This window comes from Tachysurus fulvidraco, chromosome 24 (genome assembly GCF_022655615.1).
Source record: "Tachysurus fulvidraco isolate hzauxx_2018 chromosome 24, HZAU_PFXX_2.0, whole genome shotgun sequence".
Classification (NCBI taxonomy): Eukaryota; Metazoa; Chordata; class Actinopteri; order Siluriformes; family Bagridae; genus Tachysurus; species Tachysurus fulvidraco.
Genome location: NC_062541.1, coordinates 6391203 through 6407873, shown reverse-complemented (window position 1 = coordinate 6407873; position 16671 = coordinate 6391203). Strand labels below are relative to the sequence as shown.

Genomic DNA, 16671 nt, shown 5'->3' with positions numbered 1-16671 from the left:
GCTGCTAATTTGTCCGACGTAGCAGTAAGGTTCTCTCCTATTGGTGTAGAAATGTATGGCGGAGTAATTTACTGATTCACGCAGTTGCCTGTCAAATACATTAATTTAGCCAATTTTCATAAACTTTATGGCATGTTTGTCAATTTTTTAAGGTATACAATTACTGGCTATAGATTATCTGGAGCAGTTCTAAAAAAAAAAAAAAAGAGGTTTTTTTTGAATGTTTGTTATGGAGAAATACTTGTTAAATTTATGGAAGGAGTCTCCAGTGTTAGGGCTTTGTGACTCAGTATAGAGGAATTAGTGCTGCCTAGTTACTTGGTAACATAAGCGGTGCTTTTCCAGCTTATTAACTAAAGGGGAAAGATAAAAAGAAGTTGGTGAGAGAAGGAACTAGATATAGCTTCTATAAGTGACGTGACATACGGCTAAGTACGGTGGCCCATACTCAGAATTCGTTCTCTGCATTTGAAACAATCCAAAGTGCACACACACAGCAGTGAAAACACACACACACACTGTGAACACACACCCGGAGCAGTGGGCAGCCATTTATGCCCGGGGAGCAGTTGGGGGGTTCGGTGCCTTGCTCAAGGGCACCTCAGTTGTGGCCGGCCCGAGACTCGAACCCACAACCTTAGGATTACGAGTCAGACTCTCTAACCATTAGGCCACGACTTGTGGTGTGTGACTGACACACACACACACACACACACACACACACACACACACACACACACACACACACACACACACACACACACACACACACACACACACACACACACACACACACACACACACACACACACACACACACACACACACACACACACACACACACACACACACACACACACACACACACACACACACACACACACACAGTGTGTATATACAGTGGGGAGAACAAGTATTTGATACACTGCTGATTTTGCAGGTTTGCCCACTTACAAAAGCATGTAGAAGTCTGTAATTTATATCATAGGTTCTCTTCAACTGTGAGTGACGAAATCTGAAACAAAAATCCAGAAAATCACATTGTATGATTTTTAAATAATTAATTTGCATTTTATTGCATGACATAAGTATTTGATACATCCAAAAAGCAGAACTTAATATTTGGTACAGAGATCATATGTTTCCTGTAGTTCTTGACCAGGTTTGCGCACACCGCAGCAGGGATTTTGGCACACTCCTCCATACAGACCCTCTCCAGATCAGGTTCAGCGGCGATCACTGGGCAATACGGTTTTGCGGCTCCCTCCAACGATTTTCTATTGGGTTTAGGTCTGGAGACTGGCTAGGCCACTCCAGGACCTTGAGATGCTTCTTACGGAGCCACTCCTTTAATTGCACTGGCTGTGTGTTTCAGGTCGTTGTCATGCTGGAAGATGCAGCCACAACCCATCTTCAATGCTCTTACTGAGGGAAGGAGGTTGTTGGCAAAGATCTTGTGATACACGGCCCTATCCATCCTCCCCTCAATACGGTGCATTCGTCCTGTCCCCTTTGCAGAAAAGCATCCCCAAAGAATAATGTTTCCACCTCCATGCTTCACGATTGGGATTGTGTTCTTGGGGTTGTTCTCATTGTACATGAGTAGAGTTTAGACCAAAAAGCTCTATTTTTGTCTCATCAGGCCATATGACCTTCTCCCATTCCTCCTCTGGATCATCCAGATGGTCACTGGCAAACTTCAGACGGGCCTGGACATGCGCTTGCTTGAGCAGGGGGGCCTTGCATGCACTGCAGGATTTTAATCCATGACGGCATAGTGTTAATGGTTTTCTTTGAGACTGTGGTCCCAGCTCTCTTCGGGTCATTGACCAGGTCCTGCCGTGTAGTTCTGGGCTGATCCCTCACCTTCCTCATGATCATTGACAACCCACAAGGTGAGATCTTGCATGATGCCCCAGACCGAGGCAGATTTACAGTCATCTTGAACTTCTTCCATTTTCGAATAATTGCGCCAACAGTTGTCGCCTTCTCACCAAGATGCTTGCCTATTGTCCTGTAGCCCTTCCCAGCCTTGTGCAGGTCTAAAATTTTATCCCTGATGTCCTTACACAGCTCTCTGGTCTTGGCCATTGTGGAGAGGTTGGAGTCTGTTTGATTGAGTGTGTGGACATGTGTCTCTTTTACAGGTAACGAGTTCAAACAGGTGCAGTTAATACAGGTAATGAGTGGAGAACAGGAACTAATTAACAGGTCTGTATAAGCCATAATTCTTACTGGTTGGTAGGTGATCAAACAATACATGTCATACAATAAAATGCAAATTAATTATTTAAAAATCATACAATGTGATTTTCTGGATTTTTGTTTCAGATTTCGTCACTCACAGTTGAAGAGAACCTATGATATAAATTACAGACTTCTACATGCTTTGTAAGTGGGCAAACCTGCAAAATCGGCAGTGTATCAAATACTTGTTCTCCCCACTGTATAAGTGGTGTGTATGTATAAATGGAGTGTGTGTGTGTATATATATGTGTTGTGTGTTTATATGTATAAGTGGTGTATATGCATAAATGGTGTGTGTATGTAAGTGGTGTATGTGTGTATGTATATATATATATATATATATATATATATATATATATATATATATATATATATATATGAATTTGTGTGTGTGTGGTAACCAGAACTTCTAACATTTTAACTAACTACTAACTTTTTAACTAACGTTCTTTAAATGTAAATATAAATGGATAAAACATGTAGCAGGTTCTTTAATAAAATACACCACCAAGTTGATTGTTTATGTTGCTACCGGATGCTTGAATTTCCTCCGGGACGAATACGGCTGTGTAGTGCCAGGGGTTGGAAATAATAATAATTAAAATAAAAAAAATAAAAATAAAGCGAGTGACAAATTATAAGAGGAAAAAAAGCAAATCTTTCGCTGCAGTTGTATGTGTATAATATTCCGTTTGAATCTTTTTTCTTCTTAATATATAAATATATACATATAGCACATTTCACACTTGTACATTTGTACGTACAAATCGTCTATATTGTATACGTCATTCTGTTACACTGTGCAGCTTCTGTCACTAAAACAAATTCCTCGTATGTGAAAACATACCTGGCAATAAAGCTCTCTCTCATTCTGATTAGTTCAGTCCTTTACATCTTATATAATATAAACAGTTGTTTTACAATTTACACGCATATTTACACAGATATCTAAAATAAACAATCACATCAATATCAGTCATTGAGAAATTTTGTCCATCGGTCATCAGTCACGTCTGTAAGGACCTCAGATGAAGTTGTGTTGATGTTGTGTTTGGCGCCACCTTGTGTTCACTTCTGTTAGCGCAGAACAGCTTCACACAATTGTGCGTGTCAGTCTATAGAGCTGTCGTTTCACTGTTCGGAGGTTCCTCATGTTCATCGAACCCCACATCCTTGTGTCGGTGCAGTGTGTAGCTTTGCAGTCTCTCAGCTCGCCAGCATCCCCGCGGTCCGTCCTGACCTCGGCTCACGTTTCGCTGTTTACAGGTTTAACAAATCCGTTTTCTGACCTTAAAAGACTTTCACTCAACTCTCTACTCCACTGTACTGATTGTTAAATGACAAAATGACAGTAACAGCATTCAAACAAATTAGAAATGACACCATTTACTGCACAGTGAGTTAGTCAAAGTTTTATTAGTGTTATACTGAGATCTGCTGCTCAAAAGGAGGATCTTAGAAGCAGGATGCAAACACTCTAAACCATTTTAGAGTCTTTTTTTTCAGTCAACTGACCAGAACATTCAGCTTCACTTCTTTTTTTTTGTTTGTTTGTTAAAGAAAAAATAAGAAAATATAATTGACAGTACATTTAGGCACACTGTTGACACATACTGTACACTGCTATGTACAAGGTAATAATTAGAGATTCATATATACGGGAATTTAACCGACACAAAAGAAAACAACAGCACTGTCCTGCGTCACCTGCACAGAACCGTTTACTTGGTTCTGGGTGAAAGTGGAGTGTGTTAACGCATGAAAACGTCTCTGTATAGCGTCAGTTTAACCGATCGCAGTTTTTCCAGAAATTGGGAATGATTTAACAACTGCATATGATGGTTGGGGTGTGGAGAGGGAAAAAGTAAGAAAGAAATGAATCAAAAAAACCCTCATCTCTATAATTTAAGTGCTATTTAGTGTGTATAAAAAAAATTAAAAAAAAATTTAGATCGAACCTCTAGTCAGGTTCACTGTGCAGATCGATTCACGGAGATCGTGTGACTTCAGGACACAAGTGGCACGTCCTGAATGCTGTAAAGCCTTGAGGAGAAGCACGACTTGTTTGACGATTCAGATCCGGTAGAGATACAATACGACTCTCAACCCTATAACCCCGAATTAACTGGAGTCAAAGACACAACTCTCAGCACAGATCTCCGTTGGTTTGATAGGACGCTTCGTCTCCTGGAGCGAAAATGCCATGCATGGACGCACGAAATCCATCATCAAGGAAGCACTACGGTCACCGGGAGACGAAAGGAAACGAACGCAGACTTTTAAAACAAGTCTTTACAAAAGCCGAGTCTTTTACGACGGAATGTATTGTGATGATTTTTTTTGTTGTTGTTGTTTATTTTTGGATTATTTTATCTCAAATCTGAAAATCATTTTCATACCAGTATTTGAACACATGCAAAGAAAAACAAAACAAAAATATTGCACAAAAAAGATGAAATTACATATTTCTGTAAATAAAAGTTGTGATTAGAGCTGAATATCTTTAATGCGCCTCTGAAAACTCGTGGATGTGTTTAAGCAACGTTACGTCTAAAGCACACCTCTCTTTTGGTTGTAGAGTATTAAGGCTGATTTTCTAACTGGCACAGACTTCTGACTTGAAACTTAATGCTACACACTGGTCTTTATAAGCCTACTAGTGTTCAAGACATGTACACATCCTGTATGTTCACTGTGTGATCTTGGGGTTATGAAGGACGAGTACAGACAGGTTTGCAAGAGACAGATACATTCTTTAACGCATAGTGCGGTATGCTTGGAGTGCTGCAGGGTGCCGAATCATTTGTGTGTGTGTGTGTGCATGTCTTCCACCAGAATCTGGTTTGTCTGAAACGCACTGGAAGTCACAGCGATGTGTGTGTGATGGCTATAATAATCAAAAGGCCTGTGTGTCAGTGCTGTGCGTATATTTGGTTATTAAATCACTCGCATGGATTTGACACGATTTCACTTGCTAAAACGTGTGGTGCAATTAAAACCCGCCTAAAAACAAGCTTTACCTCGGATACGCTTGTGATGAGTGGCTCGGTACGAGCCACGCGTGTGTCAGTTTTCTCTCCTTTTCGGTGTCTAAAACGTCGTTTAAAATCATTTAGTCTTGACGTCGACTCGATGACCTTTACAAATGCAAACAGGTTTTATCCACCGGGAATCTTCCCACATTGCAACTTCTTCCCAATAATAATAATAATAATAATAATAATGACAAAATAAGATACAAATACTGAAATGCTGACGTTACAGGTCAGGCAATGCAGCATCTTAGTGGTGACGCTCCACAATGCTAAAATGAATATGCTACAGCCGTGTGGATACAGTGCTTCTCTTAAGAACAGGAAGGACTGAGAGGGCTGAGGTGTGTAATCCACAACACACACACACACACACACACACACACACACCCCCTCACACACGCGTGCACGCCCACACACCTCCAGCCCTGTGTCTTTCTCCAGCCTCACCGTGGGCCGGTCACTCCCTCTTCTGTGAGTGGTGCTTCCTGCTGCCCGAGCCGCTGCGTCACCTCTTCTGTAAGGTGCGGACTTTCTGCGAATAAGAGTGGATGCGCGGCGAGCGTGAGTGCAGCTTGATAAACAGCTCGGGAAACTTGTACTGAGGGAACATGGTTTCTAGAAACCCCTCCAGGAAGACGTAGACCAGACGGCGGTTCAGCTGCTGGTGCTGGAACATTTCGAAGACCCGGAGGATGCCCTTGCGTGTGGTTTCTGCCCCGATGATGTGCTTCAGCTCGTCTGAGGAGGACGGGAAGAAAAAATAAACCGTAGTGGTAAAGAACACGCGTACGCTACAGTATCACAACAGATGACTATCAGAAATATACTAATTATGACGAAAGAGTACTTTTGCATGTGTGTGTGTACAAATCAGATAAATCCTTTGTGCATGTAGAAGACAGGTCAATTTAATGGGCAGCAAGTCCGTCACCGTGTAAAGAACACACACATTCATATATTGCTTTAGCTCCAAAAGCACTTTAGCACAGCCGATCAATTTTACCAGCGTGTTTCTGAGAGAATCTACGGTCTGGCTGGAGACGAGGTGTATTATGTTGCTGTGTGTACAGACCTGGCATGATGCCCAGGAGGATGGTCTTAGCTGCTACTCTCGTTCTCATGCGGGTGCTCTTGTCTCGGCGTGGTGGCGTCTCCGCTAGGATTCCGTTCGGCCAGTAGGAATCTCTGCGAGCACGCGGGAAAGTCGTCAAAACTAGGACTTTTTGAAACACCCAGGTGTGTATACTAATTACAGCACTTACCTAAACCGCTTGACGTAGTCGGCTACTTGTTCAGGAGACGTCATGAGGTCTACGTGATCCACAATTTTCCTGAAATGACAGAAAATCGAATTTAATTAAAATACAGCTGCTCTGACTGAATGCTCAGGTTTGACTGCTCAGGTGGTGCCGAAGACGTTTCTTTATCAGCAGCTCGGACGGTACATTAGCGTTTCTATAGCAACAGCTCATTCACAGGGATGTGTTTGATACTCCACAGAATCTAAGCCTAATAATAAACCGAACAAATGCCGTTGACATGGTGGAGTTCTTTAGAAGGAGACGTTCCTTTAAAGGTGCCCTTCCACACAAAACCGTTTTTGGTCCATATGTGTTTGTGTTGTGTCGGGAATGTGAAAACGAACTGCTACCTCCCCCGTCAGCTCTAGCTACTGCAAAGTAATAAGCGGAGAAATCAGGTCCGTTAGAAAAGCTGCTCAGAGTGACGTCGTAATGATCAAGGATGGCTGAACGTCAATATACCTGAAGAAGCCATTCTGACACAATTCCAGGTGATTGTAAAGAAAGTTCCTCTAGCCTAGGCTACTTATTGCGCTGGGTGAATGAATAGTCATGCTCTCATATCCTAGCGGTTAGCCAATCGGAGCCAAGCAGCATAGCTCACTGAATATTCATGAGAACTGGCGCAAATCGAGCCGAGTCTTCCTGCAGGCTTTCTGTACCACACTAGAATGGCTTGAAGCAAGGTAACCAAGGCAAAATGTTACAGAGTCCATGGTAAACTTCAGACATTACCCCAAAAGTAATGAAATATGAATATGAAATGTGGCAGGGTATCTTTAACATTTTTATATAAGATGTTTGTGCATACGGTATATAACAAACCTGTTGATGGTGTCTCCGTAGGTGGCTCTAATGAGTTGCTGTAGAAGGTTCTTGATGTTCCTGCGGAGCCACTGGTTCCTCTCCTTCAGGTCAAACACCTCGTCCATCAGCAGCAGCATCACACGCAGTGGGATGTTATCGTCAACCTTCACACAGCCAAGGACGAATCGTTAATCATTGATCAAGACCACTGGTCATTAATCAGAAACTTGAACTGAATGTATTAACCTGTTAAAGCAAAAAAGGTTCCAGCAGCTACAGTTTTCTAATCTGCAGCAGATGTCATTATTAAACTCAACACGCTCGACCTAGAGGACTTGCACTATGTGGCCAAATATTTGTGGACAGTGGCCCATCAAACCCATACGTGGTTCTTCCCCAAACTGTTGCCACAAAGTCACGCTTGTCTCTGATGTCTCTGCACGGTTTAACGTTCACTTCACTGGAAGTTAAAGACGGAAATCGCGTCCCGGCATGACGATGCCCCCGTGCACAAAGCACAGGGCTCCGTGAAGACATGATTTGAGAAGGTTTGGAGCTGAAGAACTCGAGTGTCCTGCACAGATCCCTGACTCTACCTCACTGAACACCTTTGGGATGAACCAGAACACAGACTGAACCTCAGACCTCCTCACTGTTACATCACTGGTGTCTGATCTCACTAATGCACTTGTAGCTGAATGATCCCTACAGCCATGCTCCAACATCTGGTGGAAAACCATCACAGAAGAGAGAGTGGAGTCGATTATAACAGCAGAAGGAAACTAAATCTGGACTAAATGTGACGTTCAGCTTTAATGTGACTAATGTACTAAAACCCTTCTGGATGTACTGTTATAAAAAAAAAAATAATAATAAGTATCTGTTCCCACCTGAAGCTGAGTATCACTTCCTGACGTGATTCCACAATAATTCTGGGAATGAACCTTTAATTAATTAATGAGTCACATGCTGTACTTTTAACCATTTTAGTCGCACTTAATGCTGTGGATCATCGAGACTTTTTGGTTCTTGTTAATCGGTGATCAGGTCTCCGACACCTTCTGACTGATTAGATAGGAGAATTTTGGATAAGAAATAAACTGCATAACAGATGTACTCCGTCTTTTTACAGGTAAAATGATTAGCAGTGCATTTGAGATGTTCTCTTTACGATAGATCAACATGCTGTATTATGGTTCCACCGGTGTTTATTCCTAGAGGGCACTCACATTGTCATCCAGCTGAGCAGACACGCGGCAGTGCTCGGGATCGATGTCCGACTTCGGAATTAAGGGCACCTGAAAGCAGAAATCACCAGATTAAAGGTGGGGTGCACGATGTCTGAAAGCCAATGTTGACATCTGAAATCACCAAAACAAACACGCTCCTAACCCAAATGGGTGTCACCCCTGTTTTGATAGCTCCGCCCACACATACATACGTAACCTAGGCAACTATTACGGTGGAACCTGCTGGGGCAGCTGGCTGAGGGGATATTTTTATCGATAAATGAACTCGATGAGTAACACTATGGTAATACAAATGTGTTTTTGTAGTACTGTGTGTTGTACTGTGAAAGGTTTAGCTCCGTTTCACGTCGAAGACGACGTTCAACACCTAGAACCTGAGGCAGAGGTAACGTTAGGTATCCGCCATGTCAATGTTTCAATCGCTTTCTGCTAATGTCACACATGCGCACTGAACACTCTCTCCGCCACATATTTACAAGACACGCCCCTTTCTGCTAATTGGATACACGATTGTTTTGTTAGTCGGCCCGACTCGGTTTACTGAAGCATTTTTCAAACATTTTTCAAAGCATCGCGCGTTTAACACCTGGAACGAGAACATGGAATGAGAACATGGAGAACTTATGGGTACTGCATTGTGTGGTATATCCGGGGGTGGGGGACGGGACGGGACGGGACGGGACGAACTCTGGGGCTTAAAACTCCTCATTTGAAACAGCACAAAGTAGAAGACGTTGCTGGATAAGTGTGATTGTGTTCAGTGACTTATTTATATTCCTAATCGATACAAATGGAATCTTTACATCTTTAGATTTGTATCGATCGTGGGTTGTTGGGGGGGGGGGGGGAGAACTGCTGGATATGAAGACTATTTGTAAAAAAAAAAAAAAAAAAAAAATCAGTAAATATAATTCAATCATGAAAGTTGGTGATAGCTCTGCTACCGCTGTATTCCATTGTGGCTCTACGTTTCCCCTGTTGGGAGTAAGTGGGATTTTTAAATGCTAGAACTTCACTTGTGGTTGCGACGCAGGAGAGAAACGTGTCGGTTCAGTAGTGTTCAGAACAACATGTGATTGGTAACCTTAGAAAACCAGACACACCAGAAATCCCTGTTCATAAATCCAAGCCAAATTCCACCGAAATCCAGATTAACACACACAAACAATTCTTTGGAGCCTGATGGAGAGTTTTCATAGCCAAGCTGTGTCTAATAAATAACTGCTATTAACCAGTACGCAGAACGATGCACCTGCCTTGAATATAGACTGCTTGATGTCCTGGCCCAGTCTCTCGGACATGCGCCCCATGTTGTCCGACACTTTGGTCATTCCTTCGGCGAGGCTGTCAGGAAGTGACTTCACAGCATTTGACACGTTCCTCATGGAGCTACGCAGAGGGTTCACAAACGTGTCCATCTACACACGCACAAAAACGTACACTCGTCACTGTGAACGCCGGAGGTGTCGGGATCCGATCCGGCAAATCGGTAACACGCTCTCACCTTTCGTGCAAAGTCGCCCTTGCCTTTGCTGTATGCCTTGTTCTCCAGGAAGTCATGGATGTAAGGGATCAGCATGGGGCAGGCTTTCACCATCTCGGGGTTCAGAAGCAGCTGAAACACAAATGCCACGTGTTCAAACAAACACATACGGTATAAGCCCCAGAGAGAGTCAGAGACAGAGGTACAAACCAAGTCTACCTGCAAATAAGCGTTCAGGTCCTTTTTCCTTTTCTCCAGGAAGTCTCTGTCCATGTTGTTGAACGTTTTCTTCCCTGGAAGCTTTAATATCGAGTTGAGGTTCTCGAACTAGAGTCGAATCCCAGTGATCAGGAGGAAGAGGAAGAGGCGAAGGACACACAGAGCCGTCAGATTGGTTGAGTGTAATATATTACAACATAAAGCTTCGTAATGAAATATTTCTGAAATCATTTTCACATATCTAAAAGCAAGAGGGTTCAGGATCCTTTAAAACGATTATAATGCGAGAGCAGGAACTCTGGAGCGGTCACAGTGACATGAGACCAGAGGATAGCTCATGAGTGTGTGTCCTCCTGATGGAGCCACAGAGTCATGTGTGGTTCTGTGGTTTTACCTGTTCAGTGATGCGCATGTGGAAGTCGTGGAAGTCGCTATAGCGACGATAGGTCTTCCAGCAGTCCTCGCTTCCGTCTGGGTTCCTATGGAAGACGGTGATGGCGTAGAGTGCGTAGGTCTTCCCGTGGTCATTACACACACCTAGCACGGGAACGTGGGTTAGAGAAGCGTCAGCTACTAAACACGAGCCGGCGGTCAGAGGATAGATGACGACCAGAGACCAGGATACAGGGAGTGTGGCAGATGGGAAGAGAGCGGGGGAGGCGACAGACAGTACATGACCCGAGCCAAAGCATAATACACGGCGAGACAGAATGAGCAGCAGACAATGACAGGACAGGAATGGGGGGGAATCAAAAGGAAGAACAAAAGAAATGGTAAAGATGACTGAATGATAGAGCCAAGAAAAAAAGATTACACAAAAAAGAAATATAGAAAAATGATGAAAAAGACGGCACAGTGGCTGCGTATAGGAGAGAAAAGGTCAGGGGGGAAAGAGCTTTCTGTACAAATCGAAATTACATGCAGTTTATTTGGGAGAGGAAAAAAACCTCTTCCATAAGCTTCCTTTATAAGCAGACAAATGAATGATTCAGTAATCATTCGACATCAGGTAATACTTTACATCACATTAACGTTCCTTAGACTAACCGGAATAAACCTCAGTGTTAATGTGACAGAATGCAACAAAGTCAGAGCTGTTGTTTGTAATTACAGTATTTTCCGCACCATAAGGCGCACCGGATTATAAGGCGCAGTCTCACTTACGGGCTCTATTTCTGTACTTAACCCATACATAAGGCGCACTGGATTATAAGGCGCAGTCTCACTTACGGGCTCTATTTCTGTACTTAACCCATACATAAGGTGCACCGGATTATTAGGCGCATGCTAAAACATACGGTCTACAAGAAAGGTAACGGAAGCAAAACAGTGAGTTTAGTTGAACTTTATTCTACTACTTAACAATACACACACACACATCAATCTTCTCCCACAAATCCATCAAAGTCCTCATCTATCGTGTCTTCTTAACTTGGCGCAGTACATTTTCTTGCTTCCTCCACTTCCAAACCATAGCTACATTGATGTTGAATACTTTCGCAGCTCTATTCCCATTTACAACCGTGTAACTGATAGCCTGTAGTTTGTATTGTGCCTCGTAAGCATCTGATTTTTATTGGCGGATGGCAAACCAACTTAAGGTGCATTTACCACCGCCTACTGGACTGGAGTGTGGAGCGCATAATGGTTAGGAAGAAACCAATGTTGTTTTGCAACATACCGGTAGTATACCTACCGGAGGCGTGGCGTAGGTAATACGCATTACGTAATGTTCAAATTAAATAATCAACTTATACAGGGATTGTTTTCCTCTTATATTTTATTTTATTATTATTTCTCACCATCTATAGTGCACCTCGATTAATCAGTCAGTGATGGTTAACGGTTAAAGTAGTGGGTGCCAATATTTACACCAGGAAACCAGTTAAATTCATTTCTAATAATAAAATGCTCAGATTTAATGTGTTAATTTATGTGGCTTTTCCCCATGCATTAAATAATTGAACTGCATTAACCCTATTCTCCTCACATTACAGCTTTATTTCTTTAACGCAGAGATGTACGCTTTGTTAAAGTTAATAATAATGCAGTAAAAAGTTAATAAAATGAACTTTAATAGACATTTCAAATTTCATTCAAATCCATAGGGATAGAAAACTGGGATGTTTGCATACCAGTATCGGAAATATAAGCGTGTAGCTGCAAAGACTCGTCTGCCGTGGCGTTCGCCAGGTCATCCAAGGACTGAAATAGACCACAGAAAGAAAAAAAAAGAGAGAGAGAGAGAAACATTAGACAAAAACATAGAAAGCTCATCAGAGAGTAAGAAAACAAGGTGAATGGAGTAAGTACCAAATTAATGCTTCCGGTTGGAGATCCATTAAAAGACTCTGCAACAAACAAACAAATAAACAAACAAACAAACAGCAGCATTGAGGTGAGAGAGTTGTACGTGAAGAGCGTGTGTGAAGCGTGAGGCGTCCTGTGTCGGTTCTCCTCACCTACGTCTCCGTCGTCCGATCCCCGGTAGCTCGGCTCTTTCAGCATGTCCAATTCGGCCAGCATGCGCACGTACAGAGGGTTCTGCTTAAACGAGGGGTAGAAGCGTTCGTCTTTCAACATCATGTCGTACACCTGAGAGAGAGCCAGAGAGATGGAATGAGATAAACGTGACATGGAACGTATTTTATTCCGGAAGTAACGAAGAACTATTTACTACCTTTCTCTGGATGTCATCGAAAATCTCTGGGGTCGGATCTTCTTTGTTGAGTTTCTCAGCCAATCTGTCCACAGAGATCTGGTCCACCTGCACTCTGGGAGACGCCTACACACAACAGAACGTGGATTATACCTTATTTATTTAATTTCCTGCCGCACACGGCATGACTGCCGGACAGCCCTTGCCCCGTTTCTGACAGTGTCTCAGTGAAGTGTAGCAGAGAAAGTGTCACAGACTGACCTTTTCTGAGAGGTACTGCTCATAGACGCTGAGCGCGGCGGCTTTCAACAGGCCCTTAGTCTGGCCGCTCTGCTTCCTGCCGTCTTTCTGCCAGCTCTGTAGAACCTCGAGCTGCTGCTGTGCCGTTACTCGGTATCCCTCCACCGTCAGCCAGAAGAACAGCTCTGCCTGACCTCCCATCTGCTGCATGTAGTCTGGATTTGTGTAGAAGAAACAGAAGAGGCATGACGACCGTGATGAAACCGATTCAGAAAGCTAAAAGTCTTGTGTGTGTGTTGGAAGAACTGACCCATAAAAAACTGAAGCGCTATGTTGTGCACGAGGATCTGGTCCAGCGGGATTATACACAACTTGCCGAAATTTGCCGCCAGTTTCAGAGCGTCGACTTCCTGCAAAACGAAGACGGTTGGAAGAAAAATGAAACCCCTTTTTACACGTCCGTCGGTGTGTGTTTGTGTAACGGTTCCTTACCTTTCCTGATTGTAGCCTCTGAATTCTTGTTTCACAGACTTTTTTCACAAACATCAAACTGTTAATTTGATTCTTGATGGTATTGATATCTGTGGACAAAGGAGACATTAGAGAGGGTGTTGATGGATATATAATTAGCACGCTCTAGAGAGTGTGTCTGTGGTAGCGTGTTGAAGAAGAGCTTTAAAGAGGGAAATGTGCAAGCAAAATGTGTTTTTACTTTACGACCACACGGATCAACAGAAATCATCGGTTCTGCTGTCTAAAGAATAATGGGGACATTAGTGATATTTTGAAAACCACTGATTTAGATAGTCAGTTGCCCTCTATACCCTTACGTGCGAGTGTGTGTGTATGTGTGTGTGAGTGTACGTACACATACCATCTCCTGCAGTATCTAGCGAGCGCAGGTACTGGAGCTCCTCCAGTACTTTGTCTTTGACAGCTTCCAGTTCGGCCGGCTTGTCCGTCAGCTTCAGGATGTTCATGAAGGCTTCGTAGTTGCAGCTGGAGTCTCGGATCTACACACAAGCACACAAGGAACTTACATACAAACACATACATGAAAATGAGTGTGCAGCACACATGCTTGCACAGACTCATGCAAACACACATGTCAGAGCACATTTTCAGGACTGGAGTCCTACAACCCAGAAACACTAGATTAGGAAAGGTCAAGCATTCCCACGTGCGTGGCTCGTTCACTGTGCTCGCAATGGTGCTATTTTACAACCGATGTCTGCAAAGCACTCCAGAACATCTCGGTGATTTCCATCGGATGTATAAGAGCGCATGCACGCCGGAGAAAGGCTATGCTATGAATGTAAGAAGACGTTTATTTACAGGAATAACGTTAAGAGAGCGACGTCTCCTTGGACGGTTATCATACAAAATTACCCCATCCACGATACCGCATTCTAAGTAAAATTATTTGGTGTCACTTTTTTCCATAAGACATCACAGCAGTCTGTCCTTTCCTTTTTACCCATAATCTATACAAGATGAATGTCGCTAGTCCGTGTTTCAAGACATGTTGCGCGACATCAGACAAACCTGGCCCAAAATAATCATTGTGGGATGTGGTAGCCTAGTGGTTAAGGTCTTGGGCTACCAATCGGGAGGTTGTGAGTTCGATTCCTACGTCCAGCAAGCTGCCACCGCTGGGCCCCTGAGCAAGGCCCTTAACCCTCAATTGCTCAGTTGTATAAAAATGAGATAAGAGAAAAAAAAAGTAAGTCGCTTTGGATAAGGGGCGTCTACTAAATGCTGTAAATGTAAATCATTGCTACTGAAAGACAAACGCTGCACTATTTAATAATAAAAATAAACCTTAACACCTTTGTATTACGTTTCATTAGCCGTCACTACAGAACCCAGAGGATATCAGAAGGAGCTACACTGTCAGAGCAGCTGCTCTGGAAAATAATTCAACACTTTCTGGTGTGGTATAAAGTCAACACACTTACCATCCAGATGATGAACTGATTGATATAATCAGGATCGCTTAGTTGGTTAATCAGCGGCAGCAAAACTCCTCTCGCCAAAATTTCCTGGACAGATGAATGGCATTTTTTTTTTGAATAACACAAATAACTGCACATAAATCTCTCATGAAAGGTGATTGTTCTGATTAATCTCCATGTACCACATCTGTAGAGTATAAAAGATCCCGGACAAATAGCTACGTTCCTCTGCACCGAGCAAAAGAACGGGAATCTGTATAAAATTCATTCGTTGCTGCATTTTTATGTAAAAATTGTTTATTCATTTTTACAGGTACAGCCAGCTATACTCCTAACTATAGTACACAACAGTATCTCCCTTGGCCATGACGAGGGAAATGAAAGCCCCGTGGCCAGACGTGCGTCACGTATGCCGTAAGACACGTTACAGTAATTACGGCAGAAATAAATAAAAAAGCTGGTTACAAGTCAGCTGTAACTGCTAGTTGCCTGCGATAGTATTTACAGAGTATTTAGTATTAATATATTTTTTATTATTATTTACAGCAGAGACTGTAAACTAGAGCCCTGCGTGGGACTGTTTTTATAAACCCGCACCCGCGGAATTTCTGACCAGGACCGCCCGCGCCCACAAGCTGCGTGTTCTACTCCCCCCCGCACCCGCAATGTTTGTGTCCACTACCGCGGATTTTTTTCTTGAGAGCTTGTGAAAATTTTGATTGTATACAAATGATCAGACTAATTATTAGTTCAGGCTAATGTCCAGAATAACAGAATTAAACATGATTGCATTTAAACAAGATAAATTAATACTAATGCTAATACTAATCTCAACGTCATGTGTTGACTCCGTTCTTATTATTAGGCTACAGTACACGCCACGTGGGATCTCCCGCTAAATTTTTTGACCGCGCACTCCCGCCCGGGGCAAAGGTGAAACTGCCCGCTCCCGTGAGATTTGTCCTGAGGGTCCCACGGGAGCCCAATCCCAATGCAGCCCTCCACTGTAAACAACCCGAACAAGGCAATAACTGGAGGTTAAGCTTAATGTTCAACTTAAATAACTGAAATATAACGAATGATATAAACTGTGCATGAACGTGCTCGGAGCAGCCGAGAGATATCGACTAAATTCCTGTATGGCAGTGTTTCGTTTTTATTATCTACGATCTGTTTCCTTATCTAGACTGAAGCTCTGTTTATGTGTGAAGTCGTTCACAGATTTCTCTGTTTGACAGCACAGACATGGGAAGATAAGATACATTAGAGAAAGATGTTTGTTGATCTCTGAAGTCAGGTAGTGTAGAATATTAAGGAAAATAAATCATGGGGTACGACGCAGTACGTTTGTCTTCTTTTTAGCTTTCAGAAAGAAATGAAATGAAATGAAAGGGCCTTTCAGTATTTCACCTTTTTTTAAGCACAAGGAAATGAACAGAGATTAGTTTTAAGAATGATGACGCATTCCTGACGCA

The 16671-nt window shown here is 42.8% G+C and overlaps 1 protein-coding gene across 3 annotated transcripts in view; it reads right to left on the bottom strand.

Annotated features, from left to right (window-relative positions):
• Positions 1-3644: 3644 nt before the first annotated feature.
• snx13 (sorting nexin 13) overlaps positions 3645-16671 on the bottom strand; it is a 33038-nt gene continuing 20011 nt past the window's right edge. For all 3 annotated transcript variants that reach the window (XM_047807981.1, XM_047807983.1, XM_027175781.2), the window contains 18 exons: positions 15200-15283; positions 14116-14254; positions 13734-13822; positions 13552-13651; positions 13263-13456; positions 13023-13127; positions 12805-12937; positions 12656-12693; positions 12478-12547; positions 10737-10879; positions 10343-10450; positions 10145-10255; positions 9897-10058; positions 8620-8688; positions 7409-7554; positions 6545-6613; positions 6355-6467; positions 3645-6020 (listed from right to left, as the gene is read on the bottom strand). In XM_047807981.1, the coding sequence (XP_047663937.1) occupies positions 5788-6020; positions 6355-6467; positions 6545-6613; positions 7409-7554; positions 8620-8688; positions 9897-10058; positions 10145-10255; positions 10343-10450; positions 10737-10879; positions 12478-12547; positions 12656-12693; positions 12805-12937; positions 13023-13127; positions 13263-13456; positions 13552-13651; positions 13734-13822; positions 14116-14254; positions 15200-15283 (2106 nt within the window). In that variant the 3' untranslated portion in view covers positions 3645-5787. The remainder of the gene's footprint in view (positions 6021-6354; positions 6468-6544; positions 6614-7408; positions 7555-8619; positions 8689-9896; positions 10059-10144; positions 10256-10342; positions 10451-10736; positions 10880-12477; positions 12548-12655; positions 12694-12804; positions 12938-13022; positions 13128-13262; positions 13457-13551; positions 13652-13733; positions 13823-14115; positions 14255-15199; positions 15284-16671) is intronic.